We start from the raw sequence: 19,680 nt of genomic DNA on the forward strand, positions 1-19,680 counted from the left end.
GTTTTACTAACTATAGTCATTAAAACTTTACTCTCAGGTTTTTTGAGATTCTTCAATTTACCAGTAGGTCTTGCAAACTCTCAGTTTTTATATGAAAGCCTGAGTCTTCCCAAATACATGACATTTTATTGAAAAATAAACAAAAAATGACAAGTCCGTAATTTACTGATCCCATTCCGGAAAAGAGGATAAAATTAACGATTAGCAATATAACACTATGGTACTGGTATTAAGAACTACTAGCACAGGTTGTTCAAGCAAATTTGTAGCATCCTGTTTTCTGGGTGTGGCTTTTGTTTTGTTTGGTTTTTTAAAATATGATTCAAAAATAAATACCTTTTTTTTATCTTTCTTTACTTCAGCCCTGATTTGCCACACAAAAGTCTGAGGCTTTACTACTGATTAGGGCTGTTAGCTTTTCCTGCCCCTGGGACTTTGAGAACTGTGTGAACAGGATACTTCATTCTTTACAAAGAGGAAGCTGCCATAATCATTTAATGTTAGACCTGCTTGGTCTACAAAGGCCACATCCCCAGGGCAGAGCTATCTCACCTCCTTAGAACACAAGAACTATGGTCACAGAATACATACTGAGATCCAAAAATGAAAGTAACAGATTCCACTGGCTGCCGAGGAACCTGTGCATTTTCAAATGCTCAGAGAAAGCTTTCAAAAATACTAAATACATATGTAAAGAAATGCCATTTAAGACAACTAATAAAAATATATAACTGGTAAGTCACTTGTAAGAATAAATTTTCTATTAAAAACAAGTTAAAAGCATTGTTAAAATGCATGTTATTTTTCCATTTTAGGCAAGTTAGAATGAAAAAAAAATAGGTTATAGTTATTTAAATGACACTTACTGGCTCTTCTAGGCAACGAACTAACTCTAAGTCTTTTAAATGAACAGCAATTTAGCAGCAACAATCTATACATTAAACCTTTCAGAAATACTTTTAAGAAAAATGTAGCAGCAATTCAAAGGCATTGAACTTCTGGGATGTTGCATCCAGCACTATCAGTGACAATCACTCTCAAGGCAAGCATCAAAAACTTTGTGAGAGAGTTAAAAGGAAACATCAGTCACCCTCTGTCCATATGGGTAGATTAGGCAGCTTTTTATACTTTTAACAGAAGCAAGGGTTTGCATTATCCCACTTCCAAATAGGCACATTTATAAAATTGTGATTAGAGTTATACCAGCGGGATCTCAAATAAAACCAGAAAGGCCAGAAGCAATTTTTGTTTAAAATGTGTATAAAATCTAATAGTAATTAATACTTCAGGAATATTAGTTTACAGAGTTCAGGTAATTCCAGTAATTAAGATGGCTACCTCCGAATTTCTAGATTCATGTTCATAACCAAGACAACTTTTGTCAGTCTAGATTAGAGCCATCACACATCCTGTGATTATCCAGTATTTATTCCATCTGTCTAAGTTAACAGCTCTATTTCATTCAAGTAATAAGGCCAAGATGGGAAAAGATGATTACTGTCCTATTCAGAATTATTCTGCTATGAGATGGAATTTCTCTCTGCAGGTGTAACTAACGGGCATTCAAGCAAGCTATTATTATTATTTTACCTTTCAAGAAAGGCTTCTCTTTACCTTTCAAGAAAGGCTTCTCCTTTCAGTAATTTAATGTTTGGTCACTGAGCCTTTTCTTCAAATCACACAGGCCTCCAGAAGTCCCTATTTATTATGACTAAACCTAAATACTGGCTGGAGCTGTCAGGTTGTATCATAAAATGTTATGTAAGTTACACATTGAGTAGTCACATCAAAAATGAAGCACTGACATCTATTTGAAGACACAGTTACAAACACAGAAAGTAAACAAAGACAATGTATTTTCTGGAGTCATTAAACTCTTTGTAATTTAACCAAGGCAGTTACTCCCTACTCATATACTGAAATTATGTTGTATCGTCCCGACAGGAGAAAATCTGTTATTACATAGACATTTTAGAAGTAAGAAAAATAAATCCAAAAACTCAACTCCTGTTCAGTCTATTTCTTATTTTTACTTTAAATTCCAGAGCAGCTAAGAAGAGTTTATCTCCTCTAACAATTTGCCAGTGCTCACAAAATATGTAAAATCACAAATCTTCTTTCCATTCATTTTTAATAGCACACAATAGAATATAAAATGAGTTGCAGAAAACTACAGCCTCAGAAACATCTGGAGAAAACAAAGTATCAGAAACTATCTATCTAACAGGGAGTTTAATACTTGAATAAAAATTATGGCAATGATCCATGTATCTACCATGCATTTTGTTGAACTCACAGTCCTACTTATAAAGTCATTTACTCTAATGCTGTATTTTAATTCTTTGAAGTACACAACACTTAGTACTTATCATCCTCCTGTTTGTGTTTAAAATTCCAAGACCTAGGATGAACACCTTGCTAAAAACTGAAGTGAACATATACAGGAATTTAAATACTCTGAGGCTTGGCATTCTGCAGATGTCAGGCTCATGGAGGGGCCAGAAAGGAGCAAAGTGATGAGGAGAAATTGAGGAAGCAGAGCTCATTAGCTTAATTTTCATTGGTACACACTACACAAAGCCTAGTAACGCAGGTCTTTGTCTGCCTTTTCTAGGCAACTACTGGAGATTTAAACAGGAGATTTAAAAACCAGTGCACTCATGCCCCACATTTCCTTCACTTCAAAAGTGTTAATGTGGGGAAGAAAGGCAGCATGGGAAGAAAAAACTCCAACATGCAAGTTGTGGGGCCAGCCTGAAGTCCATGGCAAAGTTTAAAACAAGCAGAATAGCAGGCAAAGCCAAAGCAACATGGAGTCCTACCAGACAGGTAAGGAAGAAGCAGCCAATAAAGAAACACAGATTTAAAGATGACAAATCATTATGGGCTCAGCTACTGCCTCCTGGGTAGATTCTTCCAAATGGGAGGAATGAATGGTGAAAACAGAGTAAAGAAAGCTGTAATAAACCTCTCAATCTCGTCAGTCCAATTTGAATAAAAACAACCACAGGAGCAATAATCAGTAGAAATTAAGGCACAAGCTGGTTCACGTAACAAGAAGCTGATATAGAGGACTTTGGCTGGAGGCGTTTCAGTCTTAATTACTGAGACAATCACACTAATCAAGTCACAGTTTAACAGCTCCCACCCCCAACACTCACCTTCCCCAGTGGTCTGTTTCCTTCCCATCATGTTCTCCTTGGATTTAAACTTGACTTTGGTTTTCCTTGCCTCAAAACAGCTTCAACAGCCTTTATTCTTTATTTTTAAAAAAGCCTCTCCTGAACTCCAATTTGAACAAGATACCTTCCTCTCAGCAGTAAGTTTGCACATTTTACCTGCAGTATTCATGGTAAAGGTCATTGTTTCTTCCTCCCAAAGGTCCAGCATAGCACAGAAAACTTACTGATTTTATTTTATCTGTTCCCTAATTGTTGCGTGTCCTTAAGTGATTCTTCTGCTGCTGAACAGTGCTTCATATCAAGGTAGTCTTCAGGACCCAGAAACCAACATCCTGCACTCTTGAAAGGAAAGCTGAATTTAACCAGCCCTCTGTGGCACAGGTCAACTGTTTCACTATCTTACATCTGTTAATCACCATTTCATTATTTAACACTCCAGAATAACTGGAAGACTAACACATCACTATGAGTTTCTTGAAAAATGAACCCTGGGGTTGCTTCATTTTAAAATCAGACAAGAATTTTCAAAAGGTTTGACTGATAAAGGTAATCCCAGAATAACTTTTCTTATGGGTCACTTCATCAGATGAGAATATATATACATGGGGATGGAAAAATGGAAAGGTTTACATGTATCCCCTCTGACCTATGTACGTACTTGTCTACAGATAAGCAAATTTTCTGCAAATCAATATATGTAGTCAATTCAATAATATTTGGTAGCTTCTGTATACCTGAGATACATATCAAAAACAGGGAGAAAAGGAAGAAGAAACAAGAACTATTATTACCTGTTACCACAAGTATTTTACACAGAGTTCATGTTTTGTATCATCCTTGTAATACAAAAACAGTAACAGCTCTCTTGCATGGTACTTCTGACACTATAGATATAATATGCAAATGCAGAAGATCAAAATCCAACCATTGTTCAGGCTACTTGCAAACAAACTTTGCCAAGCTTTCCCCAGGTCTCTTAAGGTTTTGCACTGTTGTCCATAATGGAGGTCCCAGTGCATTTAAGGGAGTTTACAGTGTACCTCTAAAAGAAAACCTTCTACAGTTCATGAATGCTTCAGGTTTCCTTCTCCCAAATCTCTTTTGGATACTGGAGATTACCAAAAAGACAGCAGATAAGGGACACTATTTTTGTGAGAAAAATGCTTTTTCAAACTTTAATGCCTCTAGTAAAAAATTCACACCCCACATTACCTTCATAAGCAGGAACACTTGGCTATACTAGTTGGATACCAAGTGCATGTTTCAGTGTCACAAGCACACTCTTGGCAGAGCAAACTCCACCTCTGCTAGACAGGTGACAAAGGAAGGCCTTTGGAGAACATCACCCATTATCACAACTTGCAACCTGATGGATGACCAGCACCACTGCAGAGGAAAGCATAACTTCCCTCTATCTACTCTACTTTTTTCCTACTGCATCAAGGGTGGCTTAGGGTTTTAGGGTTTTTAATAAAATAATCAGATTTGCTTACATTCCCTAAGTTTCTTTTTTGGCATCACTACTGACATGGTCTCCTGTGCTTACAGACCTGAAGAGTTCCAGATTTAAGGCTTTTGAGTGATATAACTGTTTTGAGTAATATTCACAACTGTTAAGTATTTTCACCAGAATTCAACTATTTTGGGTAACACTACCAGACCATTTAGGAATGATGGGGCTGGTACATGATTACAGAATTGATATTTATTCTTCCACCTACTCCTATCCAAATTATTTTAGTATCCATAACAAAATTCACTGACACTTCCTCATGGTTACCAACATATGGTTTTTTGTGCCATGCATTCCAGTCTGGGTGGATTGGGAGGCACAGCCTGTAGAGCAGCTTTGCTGGCCAGGCTTCTCCAGTGTTTCTCCAGGAGAGAATATAAGGCTTATTTCTGGCTCCACTGTTACATGTCATACAAGTCATGGAAAGCTGTAAGTTCAGAATAGCTGCTCCACCATCAGGCATTTGACTTTTTCCAGCTGTGCCTTTCACTGCTCATCATACAAGCGAAGAGCACGCAGTGCCTGCTGCTGTACCACTTAGTGCTGCTGAAGCTAAACTATAACAGATAACTTGGTGTCCAAGGGGGAAAGCCACCTTTAATGGACATGCCCACCATACTCCCAACACGTTCAGCTGCACACAGATTACTAATAAAATCACTAGACTCAAAGGTTTATGCCACCTCCAAACCTCAAAGTCAAAACACTTCACAGATAGATCAATTTCAATACATTTTGCTTCTTGCATATGTTCACTGGGATTTATCATTAACAGTCCACAATTAATTAATTTCTCCTAGTTTCTGGTATTGCTAATAATTAAAGATACCATAAGAGAAATCTTAGCATCAGAGAAGCATTAGTCAAACCTACATTCAGACAAGAATTAAACCAGTAAGGCCACGTAAAAAAGTGTATTATATGCATCAGATAATTCATATGTAAGGCAGATAATGAGGGCTTTACCGAAGACACAGCTCCTTAAACACTGCCTAACACAAACACACTAACACAATACACAAACACAATATATATCACACTCTGTTGTTCACAGATGTTTTTCTGCCATATGGTAAGGTTACTGCACAATTACTGAAAAAAACCTAAAACTAATTAATGACAATTAATAGAAAATACCGAATATATACTGGGAAAAAAGCACTAAATATATACATGAGTGGCGAGGGGGACAAAAAGAAATTAACATTCCAAAACCTGGAAAAAATATTAAATAATCATCAGAATTAAAAAAAATAATTAAAGATTTAACTGTCGCCTATACAGTAATGTATAGTGTCCCTTCCTATAGGAAATTAATTGTTCTTCTAACAATAAAATCATCTCAGGTTATCTACTAAAAACTCATCAGGAGGCACGTGCTTCAGGACGCATGCAATCTTGGCAAAATCTTCAGCTGACTGATGCCATTAAAGCTCTTCTCAAGGTAATGCACTCCAGATAATTTGCATTGCACAGGGTGGTTTGACCAGTCTTGGAAGACTGAACTATTGATGAGCAGGAGGAAAAATGGTCTTGTGCACTCCTGTAGTACACAAACACACCTATTCATAAAACAAATATTTTAATATTCAAAAGAACATCTTTAGGCCTATCTCATTGTACAGTTTACATCAAAAGTTCCACCTGTTTGTGTTACCAAGTTATAAGACAGACGTATGATTTAACAGTTGAATTGATGCTTCACTATCAAAATGGCCAAAGCATTTTTTTTCAAGTGCTTCAAAACTTGGCTATGAAAATTATAATTATGGGAAAGTCTAAGAGTATACAGCAAAACAAAAACTTCTTATGGAAGTCCAGAGCTTCGTTCACCTTCTGGGTTACTGTATGCAATTTACATAAACGAGCACATGCACACACAGAGAATTTTGTATATCCTATAAATCTATTTGATTTTCATCATCTGCAAAGAGTAATTTCGCTTGTTCTACATTCTTACAAGGATGTTTTTGATATCTGTCATTTGGGTACGTTTGTATTCCTGAGGAAAACAATTTGCTTTCCAGAACTCCCTCTGACACAGAACTATATTTCTTCCTTTGAAAAAGTAATAAATAATGCATACAGGTAGTTTTGTATACAGATGAATAAAATCTCTCATAGTCTTCAAACCTTCAGCCAAAGATTACTGAGGATAAAAAAAAAAAATACACTGAACAGGGTGAAAGACAGCTTTCAAGAAAGACTAAAAGAAAAGCCAAATCCAGGAAATAACTATTTACATAAGGTAGAAGAGAGATTGGCCATTAAAGTGATACTGTTCTTAGTTTCTTGGCTGCAAATGAAGTAGAACACATTCTGCATGCATAAACCAAGGTATGAAAGATTTCACCCTCTACCCTTTTATCAAAAAAATATCCATTAGTCTCTTGCTACCGGTAAATCTGATGATGCTGCTTACTATAGCTGTCAGACATATCCTGAGATCCTATTGTTATCTGCTCACCCTCACAAATTTCTACTTTTAGTTCTCTATTTCTGCAATATAATTTAAAATGTTATTCTCAGACACGTAAAGTAACTATTTACATTTCAACCATGTTTTAGAATAAAGTCAGGAAAAATAAATTACTGCAGTGAAGTGATGACCTCTCTTTTTCATCAGCTACAGCTTTCCACTCTTTGAGGAAGCTGTCTCAAGAAAGGCTACTCACATCAAGTCAAAGCACATGTCTGAAAAATGCAATTGCAATACCAAAAGATTGTGTTTGATATTCAAATGGAATTTCATTATATCTGGGTATGACTTGACAGCAATTTCCTGTAAATCATACTGTAGCTCATTCTAAGAACAAGCAGCACACAGAGGCAACTGAACAAACCCACTGCAAATAACAAGGAGCAGCAGATGAGGATGGGAAAATGAAGAGAAGGAGACAGGCCTTGGAAGCTATGGAAAACCAAGCCAATTCCTTGCAAGTCAATAACATGATTTTGGTGCAGTGTACTTCCAAAAACGAATTCTACACCCTCTCTTCTATAATTCAGAGTTGTGCTTCCTATGCCAAGTTACTGGACTCCAAGGAGCTTTTCAGAAGACCTTTTCAGCTGCTTTCATTTGACCAATAATTGTTCAGTGTTGCACCTGTTCATTTCTTTCCCACACTGGGAGCACAGGAATGACACTGTTGCTCAACCATTCAATAGGAGAGAAAGAATCATCACATACTAGCAATAACCTGTGCTGTTCACAGATGTGAAAAAAGAAAATGTAAGCAGATTAGACACATCTTTTAATTGTAGAAATTCAGATGTATTTTAAGGTATGTTTACATTAAGAATATAAGCTAGTGGAGATGTGAATTCATAAACATACAATTTAACCAATGACCTTATTAACCAGACACTCATTACAATGACAAAAACAAACTTGTACAATGGTTTTACTACATGGTTTTCTTGAGTCCTTTCATTTGAATTTAACCTGAAATTGTATCAGTGAAAATACTCACCATTTGCTGTCAGATTATCTGACAAGCTTACAATCATAGCTCATGAACTAGGGAGTATGGCTGCCTAGTGGAATGAGGAAAAATGTTTTTCTGCACTATGCAGTAGGTAAACAGCTTTTTGTCTTCCCTTTCCCAAAAGAGTAAATACTGATCACAGCATCATGAAACAAATTTCATGCCTCAGTGGTCTAATTTGGGCAGCTAACATATGAATCGTGATTCCCTGCAGGCCCTTTCAATTGTAGAAAGTTCTACAATACTCCACAAATTAACAGACTTCATGTTCCAAAGGGAATAAGAGTGGGAAAGACTTAAAAAGAGAAAGGCAAAAAAAAAAAACTGAGGGAAGTAAAGTATGATTTATGGATTTTACTTAGGACAGCTCCAAGGCCTGGGCATTACTAGACTTAGAACATGTATGCTGGTTCCAACCAGTACTTAGGAAAGACATGGAGACTAAAGTAACAAACCAGCTCACATTTACTTGTTTTAAAGAACATATAGCTCTCACAGTCCAGCAGACTGTATAAAGTAAATAATTTGTTCATCACATAAATGTGTACCTCTAAACTTGAACTCTGCTGCATAGAAGCAGAGAGGTACTAAATAAGAGTCAGAAGTACAGTAGTGAAATCCTGCCACTATTGGAAACTGCAGAAATGTCACTGAATTCAGTGCATTTGTGATTTCATCCTGGAAATTTACCTGCACTTCAGACTAACAACGTGAATCTGAAAAAAAATGGCATGTACTGGAAATCATTTGGGAGCAAATTATCTCATGGTATTCTGAAATTGTCAAATCCAAACAGATTAGGTCTCCTGATATAACTTACATGGCAGAAATGCTGAAAAGCCCCTGATAATATCACTCAACTGTATTTATTTATTTACTATTATTTACCCTTAAGGTTTTATTGGTGTAATGGAACAGACCACCAGAAGGATAGTAGAAAAGGCTTAGTCTTACTGGTGAACAAACTAAGCGTATCACAGAGATTGCAGGATTTGTTTGCATTGCCACTAAAACCTGAATTCCTCTTACCTGAGTGCCAGCATAAGTGATCCCAGGGAACAGTGTTCATATTATTCTGGCTCTAGTTTATATAAGAATGTCTTTTATTAAGATGTTTTATAGTAGAATATTGGGTTTAGTGCTACTGTGAACACATGGATCTTCAACATCCATTTAACGAGTCATATGATGCAGAAGATGTTTCCACGTTTTCTGACAGCTTTTACTGATAGCTGTGCTGCACTCACAGTCCTGCTGCAGTGTCAGGGGATGTCATACACAGGCATACACAAAATTCCTCAACACCATACCACAAAACCAGAGAGTCAGGTATGAATGGAGAGCTGCAAGGGCCAGGATCTGTTGCCTATCAATGACCTCCTAGCGTGCCAAGATACAGCTGACCCTGTAGGGAACTGTCCTCTCATAGCCTCACTTTGCAGCACCCACACGTGGAGCTGTTTGATCAGTCTCACTGCAAGTTGCAGCAGACATCTGTGGAAACTGGCAAACAAGTGCAAAAATAAATCCAAGCTATCCAGGAGATCCTGTCAACTTCTAAAACATTCTTATGCAAAGTCACACCTGGAATTTGCACAACCTTAGGCTGATTACCAGGGGGAGCTATAGTTGTACAGGCAGAATAAATAAACAGTGGCCCTGTAGGAAGATAGAATTCCTCTAAAAGTCTGTCACTACTTTCTTATCCTTCACATAGAAAAAAGAAAAGTATCTCCTAATCATGTATAAACAAGGAATCAACTCAACTAAGCTCAGATATTTTGGAATTACCATGCTGTTAATAAAACAGTTTTGTATTACATAAGGTCTAGAAGGATATTTCTACAATAAATTACATTCTGCTAAAGAATTTATGGGTGTCCTAAATTCTGTGAAAAAAACTAAAGGGGAAATGGTACTGTCCCGAAGCATTTCGAAAAACTGAATGGAATGAGGATTTTCTTATACTGAATTCCACCTTTAGTTTTAGTAGTACAGTAGAGCATTATATCAAAGTTCAAAGGTACTAGAAAGGATATAACTCATGAAATAGCAACCTGTTATTTTTCCATACATGCTAAGCCCTTTCATAACTAGAAAAATAATTCTTTCAAAAAATCATGATGCCTTCAGAAAGAGTAGTATTACTGTTGAATTGGTAGAATTAGACTGTCTTTAAGGTGCTGGAGCACTAGAAAAATATCAGCCTTGTATCAGCAAGTGATTGGAAATACCCATGTAATCCCAAAAAAGAAAACCAAAGTACATCTTCATTGCCTTCAATGCATTTGATAAGGCTCTTTCTAAATAGACTTAACAATTCATCATTCACATACAGATAAATATGAGACTTTGCTTGTCAAGTGATTTTAATTTTCTTTTTGTGTTAGATTTGTTTGTAACCACTTGGCTGTTTAACCTGACATACTTAAATAATTTACAAAATGCAAATGCAATGGAAAAGGTTAACTATAGTAAAAGCTTGAAATTGTTTAAAAGCATAAATAGAGAATTTCATTTCTAGGCCCCATCTGTAACCACTGCCAATTTCACCTATCCCTCTTTCTCCACATACTGCAGCTTTATCTGACTGAACTTCTCAGACATTGCTTCACTTATTTCAATTATCCTTACTTCCTTCTCACAAGGTCTCAGTTCTAGCATGTTGGTTTTCATGAATGGAAATCACTGGAATCTGGAGGCTACTATACAAACAGTCACTATTCCTTGCTGTAGGGAACAACTGCATAATAATGGCAGCAAGAGAGCCATTATACTGCCACCTCCATTATTAAAAGAGAGGAAGCAAAAAAGCATGGTTTTGATACCAGGCTATTGTTTTTGATACCTATGAATAAAGGAATGCTATCTTTATTGAAAAAAAAATTATTTGGAGACACTTTAAATTGAGATCTGACACCCACCTAGAAGCTACATTATTGATTAAGTAAAAAACAATGGACTCAATGAACGTAAGTAATATCCTTTGGCTCAATAATACAGAAGGTCAGATTTGACTGTTATACATGGTCTTCTCTACATCTAACTGAAAAAAATGGAATTTTAGCTGAAAATACTGAACAGACAGAGGTAAGCCAAGAAAATCAGTATGCATAATACTGCAGTTAGCCAGCACAGACATTGTTAGAAAATAACCTGTTCTTCCTTGGGGATTTAGCCTTTACTCATGATTGTCACACATAAGGAAAACAGTATCTTTATTTTTAGTAAGGAATTCCACTGAAACAAAGCAAGAAAACTTCCCAGTAGCACTTTCTACAAAAGAATACCAACCACAGAGCAGTTCAAAGGCAATATAAAATCTAATATTGATGAAATTGACAGCCCATAATTTTTCAAGTTTTACATTCCTTTCAGAATCTCTCCTCTCTCCAGATATCAGTGCATTAGGAAAAAAATAAATTACCTGTAACCAAAGTCTGTCGCTTGAGTCTGTTCCCCCATTGGCAGTGCATTGAAAAGTAGCAAACTGTCCTGCATTGACTTCCACACTCTGAAGGCGCAAGAAATGGGGAGTTTTTGCTGTTGGACAAGATGCAAGTGTTAAAGTTATGCAGGAACAAAGTACTGGATTTAAAAAAAATTCACCAAGCAAATGAAACAGCTCTCCTTTAAAGGGTTCAGTCACTGAACAATCAAATCTACACATTAGATTCTAGACTAGATTGGTCTACTCCCGTGGCTTGCAAAAAGCAGAATAGAAGGGTGCTGTGTAATTGTTCCTGCTGTGTAAATTACCTCAGCTCAGCATCCCTCTTGTAATAACAATCTAATAGAAAAGATCATATTGGAAACTAATAATGTTTTGAAGATAAACCTATTAGATGCTTGCACTACCAACTAGACAAGCCAGTAAGAAATTATGTTATCAGGGGAACAGGTTTTTCTTCTTAACCAAGTACACTGTCTATAGAAGAGATTCTCTAGAAATGCAGCCCACCAAACACGTGCAATACTAACATAACACTCCTCACCAACTACAGCTGCATTCTTTAAGCACAATGCTTCTCAACAGCACTGCAGAAAAAACCCAAAACACAACACATTCTCCATACCAATGCTGATTTGTCATTTAGAAAGAGAAAAAAAAACCACTAAAAACTAAAGCAATATACCTAAAAGCAACCTGAAATTGATATTTGAACAATTATTTGCACTGAATTAAAAAAGTAAGTCTACTTTTGTTTTACTAAAAAGAATCAAGCATGTAATAAAAAAATAGATATTTGATACAGAAACCTATCATTTAAAGCACAATATTCCCCAACCTACTCAAAGCCTACTGCAGACAAGCAGATTAGCAGATTTCTTGCACTGTCCACACTAATAGATAAACCAGGCTTTGAACATTGCTTTTCAACATCAAAATCTTAGTACTAGCAGTAGGCTGGCAAACTAAACATCTATTTTCTAGCAGAGCATTACCACCACTTAAAGAGTTTATGATATTTTCTTAAAAACTCTTATTACTGGGAGAAATTGTATTTTTAAGGAATTTATAAATAGATCACTTCATGAAAAAGTTGCTAAACATCCAGTGCAAGAGAGCATAAGAAGGAGGAGATGGAATAAAATAGCTCCAATTAATACCTTAATATGGGATTAAATATTACTGTAACTATCCTTATGGCAAATTTAATACAAATAAGGCCTTTTTGTTTTTCTTTAAACATTCCCCAATTAGGGCAGACAGTTTAGGCCAAAATTATCCACTTCTTTGCCTATGAAACTATAATGTGAGAATATCTAGTAAAATTCTTCAGTATGTTCCCCATTTCTCACCTGTCACTTTTTTTTAAAATCTGCTTTTACCCCTTCTGATTTTACTGTTTCCTTGGTCTTCTTAACTTTAAAAAACTAAGTTTTCTGAATTACCAAGTATGGCCTAAGTGGAGAAGAGCATTGGGTTTTAGAAACAAACACACACACACACAAAAACCTGCCCATCTACCACAACCCATTCCTTTAGTTTCTATGTGCCTATAATCTGGTTTCTGTTTGGTCTTTGTTTGTACTATCCAGGCAACTACCTATCAAATATTTCTCCCATTTCAATTTTGTTTAAAGAGTTAATAATTCCAGAACTATTTTTCTGGTAATATAAAGAAATCATCATGAGCTTCACAAAGCTTCACACAGTAGTTTTACTTCAATTTTCACACTTTCAGTTTTCTTTACACAATTTAACTGGTTTGATGTCTTAATTCCTAACATTTTAATTACTTCATCAAAGAACTTTTCATTAAAGCTTTTGCATTTCAATACTGTCACGTCAGAACTCTACATGCTATGGGCTATAACTCAGTCTACACATTAACAAGAATTATTTGCAGGTTTTGGGAATTGATTGGTACAAACGCAAACATCAAACCTCTCAAGATCTGTATAAAAATTATTAAGTTTCTAAAACGCTGCTTCAGACTTATCCTACCTGAACGAAGGATATAAATTCCAAGTGCAGAAGCACCTATACTTTCTAACAACATAAGAGCCTGCAGTGTTTATTAGAAATAAGTGACTCAGAAATAACAGCAGCTGATTCTGCATAACTGTCTCTTTATTTGAAGAAATGTGTGTGTCTTCCTGCCATTAACACTAAAACCATTTTTATGAGGTGCTTTGATACTAACTGATAGAGCACTTTTTATTTGGAATCACAGCTCTTACTTAAAAACTGCAACAAATGCATGCAAGCACAATATAAGAGGAACAAACACACAGAACTTGGTGTCTTCTTCCCCACTCAGTCATTTGCTCAATAAGATCACAACCTACTATTTCATGTATGATCTTAATAGATCTTATCTAAAAAACAGCATACATGTGAAGTAACGTTTTATTTAAGCAGTCTATTTATATCTGGATTACCATATTAAAGCTTAATTTACAAGGTTTGAATTGACAATTGAGGATAATTAACTATTACATATCCTTAACAATGAGATAAAGAAATACATCTGAAGCATGAAGAAATAAAACAGAGCAGAAACTGAGCCATGAACCTTGAGAAGTACCCTGAGTAACCTTGCTTAGCAAAGCCTCAGTCCCCAGCCAGCTGAGGCTTCTTCCTTCTAAGCCTTGGAAAAAATAATTACATATAGTCAACTGTTGCGTTGTTCATCTGTTCTCACCAATGTCTCAGCTTGGGGCTGCACTGAACTTTTGATGCAGACAGAAAACTCATCAACAAATCTTAGAATCACAGAATCATAATGATTTGATGATTTTTTTCTAAAGAAGCTGCCATGAGACCCGGTTTGGGACTCATGCTAAGCGCTGCACACAAGGAGCGCATAGAGATGTCTTTAAAGACAATAAGGTGCAATGATGCCATGTTTAGCAATGCTCCATATATATACACTCAGCCTGTACTTTTGGCAGTGACATTGTTTTCTGATGTTTTCCTTATCTTTTGCTCCACATTTATCAAAGCATAGCAGCACATTTATTTTAGGGGATCTGGCTTTACAACACAAGATAGGTACTTACTACATGGATGTCCTAGAACTTTCACTTCATCAATAGCCACATATCCAGAGAGACCTGAAGTAACCACTTCAAAAACAACCTGAGAAGCAGAAAGAGAATTTCTGAAGTTAGCATCTTTCAACCACATGGAATATAAAAATAGTTTGTAATTGGAAAAACACATACACTCTTTCAATATGTTATGAACATCTGGAAAACAAAACACCATCATAAAACCCTCAAAATGTGTTGCTCTTATCATTAAAATTAAATTACATTTTTTCACGTTTACATAATTTTTGGAGATTTGCAACCAAGATCATATATAGTAGAAATAACCGATCTCTCCAACCGGTCATTTATTAGATAACTCCTCTGGTCTGCCAAAGGAGTTATCCAATAAATGCCTTAAGTTTTAAGAGCAGTACTGTACTTTCAAGTCTTCGTCTTGCAAAATGAACAGCTTTTATTCTAAACATTACAGTTTTGTAGTATACAGAAATGTCAGGGTATCAGCCACAAACATACCTATTTTCAGGAATGTATTTTGCATGCCTCTTAATCATCCACCAATTGCAGTGAATTAAGCAAAGCAGATCCATTTGCCACGGTTTGTTTAACGGCTATAAATAGGTCACAAAATAAATGGACCGTTCTCATCATTTGAGCTGAGTACACTCTAAAGTAAACCTCTCCAAAGTTTGGCAGCCTTAGCTTTGAACATCCCAAGAATGTTTATATGGAATAGAAGAAAATATGCCAGTAACGTTAGCAGGTACATTTCCACACCAATGCTAGAGAAGTTCATGCTAAAATCCAGGTTGTGATTTTTATTTTTTTTTTAATACTTCACTTTTGCTTGGGAAGTTAACTCTAATTGCCTTGTGTAACTGATCTCAGGAATCACCCTGAGGAAGACAAAGTTTAGAAACCATTTTTCATACATATGCTGTACTCAACCTTGGAACAGATGATCACACTATCTACCACACTCCTTTACTGAACGATACAGAATGCAAAGATGTTATGAGGATAACCTACAGCTCCATAATAGATCACAATTTCCTGATGTTGAATAAACAATCTCAGAGCACCAATTCTGATTTTACAACAAACCTTGCAGTGAGAAAAACCTTCATGCCCTTCTGCCTCTGCCTTCTCCCTTGTTTTTCATTGCTCTACCTATGGACACCGACCTGTTGTTCTCTCCCAGATTTCTTCTTCCTAACCTCTGTCCATCTCTCCCTCCCAGTCTCACTGGAATAAAATTGCTGTAAATATGGCCTTAAGTCCACATGGCTGAAAAGGAAAAAAATAGTTGATTCATTCTGCCTCCTGTCTACACAAAATTTCAACCTAAAGCGCCAGTGTTGCCACTACATGAACCATGCAGCAAGAAAAAAAAAAACACACACAAGATGTCGATAAGCAAAGTCAAAATGCAGCCAAAGAAATTTTTCAGAAACAAATTCTGCAAGAAAAGGGTTGCTCAGTTGGCTTTCTAAATGCCAGATGGCACTCTACTGACTCTTGAAGTTGGTATTATTGATCCACAGCAACAGGCTGAACAGGGTATGGATTTGGCTCCCAGCATTTAGTAGAACATCCCGAGCAACACCATTCAAAATTTCAAAGGATCTCTTTCCTAAAAAGAAGAAAATCTCCTGACAGAATTGGTCTTAACTATCCTGGGAAGAAGTTCTTAAAGAATAAAAAAGCAAAGACTCAAAGAATAATCTCCATTCAGAGACCTGAAATAACTTTGCTAACCATGATTATTACTCTCATCTTAATAGCCTTGAAAAGGAAATAGAGACGTGATGTGCACTAAGTAACTCTAAGTTTTAACAGCAGCGCAAGAATGCAGCTCCTGTTTACAGCCACTGTACTTTGAAAAAAGAACAATAATTTCTCTGTTAAGAAACATGACACAAGAAATTGCACATTCTTCATCTGTGTTATAAGCTCTGAAAAAAAGCAATAACACTGAGGTCCTTGAAAAAAGGCAGAGATTGCTCCACGTCCTGAAGAGCAACTGGGCTATTTGCAAGTGAGAACATCTGAAAGACCATAGGGTATGAGAACCACAGCATAGCCTCAGAAACCTGCAGCTGAGGCAGGGACATTCCAACATGGTAGTGAAGAACAGGGAGCGGACAACCAGGTCTAAGAAATGATGGAAAAGTTTCCTGGGAAAATATGCTGCCACAAAGTATGTTCCTGAGACAACTGAATCTAGGTGTGCATGCAAAGATCTGCCTCTAAAAACACAGAGGGCTGGGGACAGTTACTGTTTTGTTTCCTGTATTTCCTAGTGGCTTTGAATTTTCTTCTCTTAAGACGAAAAATACATTAACAACTAACTTTCTGGGTTTTATTGAAATATAACCTAAAAAAAACCCTAAAAACCAACCCTCTCTCTCTTATGGAACACTCAGAATAAGAGCAGCTGCACAAAGCCATCTGAAAGGCCTACCTGGATCCATGATCCCATCACTGCTGTAGTGTGTTTTTTGTATTACTCCCCCATTTTATGTATTGTTCCCCCCCCCCCCCCCCGTTCTATGTAAAATGGTTCTGCCCTCCCCAGTTTTCCCGCCAGTAGGTTACGTTGCTATGGTTACCTCTGCCCTTGGTTGTATCAGTCACTTAAGTTATATCATTTCCCCTCCTCCTTTTCCCCTTATAAGTAGACTTTTTCTCTTCCCTGGGCCCAGTCAATCATTCCCTACTCCTCCTAATGTTCCAGATTGTTCTCCCTGTGGGAGGTCTGATCGGCTGTGGTCCCGGGGCTCCTCCTATATTATGTAGCTATTGGTTTCCCTTTTAAGTCTGTTATGTTAAGCTCATCCCCCAACCTTCTCTGATTGGTTTGCTGTAAACCCCTCCCTTGGTTTCCACCTCCCTTTATAACCCCTGCTCCCCCACTGCTCTTTGTCACTCCCTGCTGGTCCCAGGCCCTCCACGTTGGTTCACCAGAGGCATCAAACCTGTTTGGACCCCAGGAAGTGTCAGGCTCTTCATTCTTCGACCAATCTCGCAGCTTTCTCCGAGACCTCGTCCCTGCAGGCACAGCCCAAGGCCTCTGACGCCGAGGGGTGCCTGAAGCAGTCAGCCCTGGGGCCCTGCCACTGGGACTGACTCCCCCTGCTGCAGTAAGCTGTTGGCTGCCCCCCCGCTAGCCGGACTCAAGGTCTCAGGCCACGGACTGCTGCACATCACTGCAGAGTAAAGTATTTTTTTCAAGTTCTCAACTTTCAGATATGCTAAATTTTAAAAAATATCCTGAATAACTGTCACACGCACACCTGGGGAGCAGCCAGACAAACCAGTCAGAAGTCTTCTGCTAGAAATGCTACTGCCATATAACAGAGACTTAACTATTTTTTAAAATGCTGCATAGGAGTGTCTTTTCTAAAGAACTACCTCACTTCCAGCAAGACCAATACCCTGAGCTTTAGAAAACATGCAATATCCATAGATCAAAAAATAATTTCTAATTCTTAATGGGGGAGCTTCGCTACAGGTTCACTGGGAGGCTTTAAGGCCCTCAGTACTGCAATCTACTCACAGCCAAAAAAAACTTCTAGACTCCCATTCCTTCAGTTCATAGGCGGAGACCACAACCTTGAAGCAACTGAATCAGAACTGCCAACGTCAACAGCAGAGAAAAACTCAACAACTGATCTAAAATACCCTGCTGTATCTCTAAACAAAATACCAAAAGTGTCATTCCGCAAAAAAAAAAACCAGGCAGCGTATCAAGAAAATGCCAGTTGGACATACAACTGAATTACAATTATTGACATTAAAGACAGTATGTTCCAAAGAAAAGTATTACAAATTGAAATACTGTCAGTTAAATCATGCTTCCATTAAAAGCAATAGCCAAACTGATACCAACTTTAATGACTGTAACTTTTACTCCTTTCTGGCACAAAATATACCATTTTTACTAAATAGAAAGAGGCAGTAAAGCCAGTAGTGACATACCACTGTCAAAGAAAGACACTGAGTCATATATAGAAGAAAAATATGCACAAATACAGACTGGTCAGAATGGAATGACAGCTGACCTGAGGAGAAGGACTTGAGGGTATTGCTGGATGAGAAGGTCAAGACGACCCAGCCACATGCACTTGCAGCCCAGAAAGCCAACTGCATCCTGGGCTGGATGAAAACAGGCATGGCCAAAAGGTAAAGGCAAGTGACTTTCTCCTTCTACTCCCTTTCAGTGAGACCCCACCTGGAGTACTGCATCCAGCTCTGGGCCCCCCAAGGAGGGCAGAAACCCTGCTGAAGGAAGTTCAGAGAAGGGCCACAAAGATGGTCAGAGGGATGGAGCACCTCCCCTATGAAGAGGCTTAGACACCTGGGGTCATTCAGCCTGCTGAAGAAGAGAAGTCTTCAGGGATCACAGGATCACAGAATGGCTTGGGCTGGAAGGGACCTTAAAGGTCATCTAGTTCCAACCCCTCTGTCACGGGCAGGGACACCTTTCACTACATCAGATTGTTCAGAGCTCCATTCAACTTTGTCTCATTATGGGATACCACATTACAGGTGCATTTATAACCACATATACGTACTGAAGATCTTTCTAGGGCCTTTCAGTACCTAAAAGGGACCTACAGGAAAGCGGAAAAGGGACTTTTCACAAGGGCACATAGTGATATGACAAAGGGCAATGGCTTTGAACTGAAAGAGAATAGATTTAGATTAGATATAAGTAAGAAAACCTTTACTTTGAGGGTGGTGAAACACTGGCATAGGTTTACCAGAGAAACTGAACCCCACACCCTTGGAAGTGTTCAAATATAGGTTGGATGGGGCTTTGAGAAACCTAGTTTTGTGGAAGGTGCCCCAGCCATAGCAGGAATTTGCAGCTAGATGATCTTTAAGGTCCCTTCCAACTTAAATCACTCTATGATTGTATGAGCATGACAGTTTATTCCAAGGATAGCAAAATAACTCTTTGGTTCACAGACTGTGAAATACTACCAATTGC

The 19,680-nt window shown here is 37.5% G+C and overlaps 1 protein-coding gene across 11 annotated transcripts in view; it reads right to left on the bottom strand.

Moving 5' to 3' along the window:
• PTPRM (protein tyrosine phosphatase receptor type M) overlaps positions 1–19,680 on the bottom strand; it is a 443,069-nt gene that overhangs the window by 279,513 nt on the left and 143,876 nt on the right. For all 11 annotated transcript variants that reach the window (XM_074548727.1, XM_074548743.1, XM_074548708.1 and 8 more), the window contains exons 4-5: positions 14,694–14,772; positions 11,611–11,726 (exon numbers count right to left, since the gene is read on the bottom strand). In XM_074548727.1, the coding sequence (XP_074404828.1) occupies positions 11,611–11,726; positions 14,694–14,772 (195 nt within the window). The remainder of the gene's footprint in view (positions 1–11,610; positions 11,727–14,693; positions 14,773–19,680) is intronic.

This window comes from Zonotrichia albicollis, chromosome 1 (assembly GCF_047830755.1).
Source record: "Zonotrichia albicollis isolate bZonAlb1 chromosome 1, bZonAlb1.hap1, whole genome shotgun sequence".
NCBI lineage: Eukaryota > Metazoa > Chordata > Aves > Passeriformes > Passerellidae > Zonotrichia > Zonotrichia albicollis.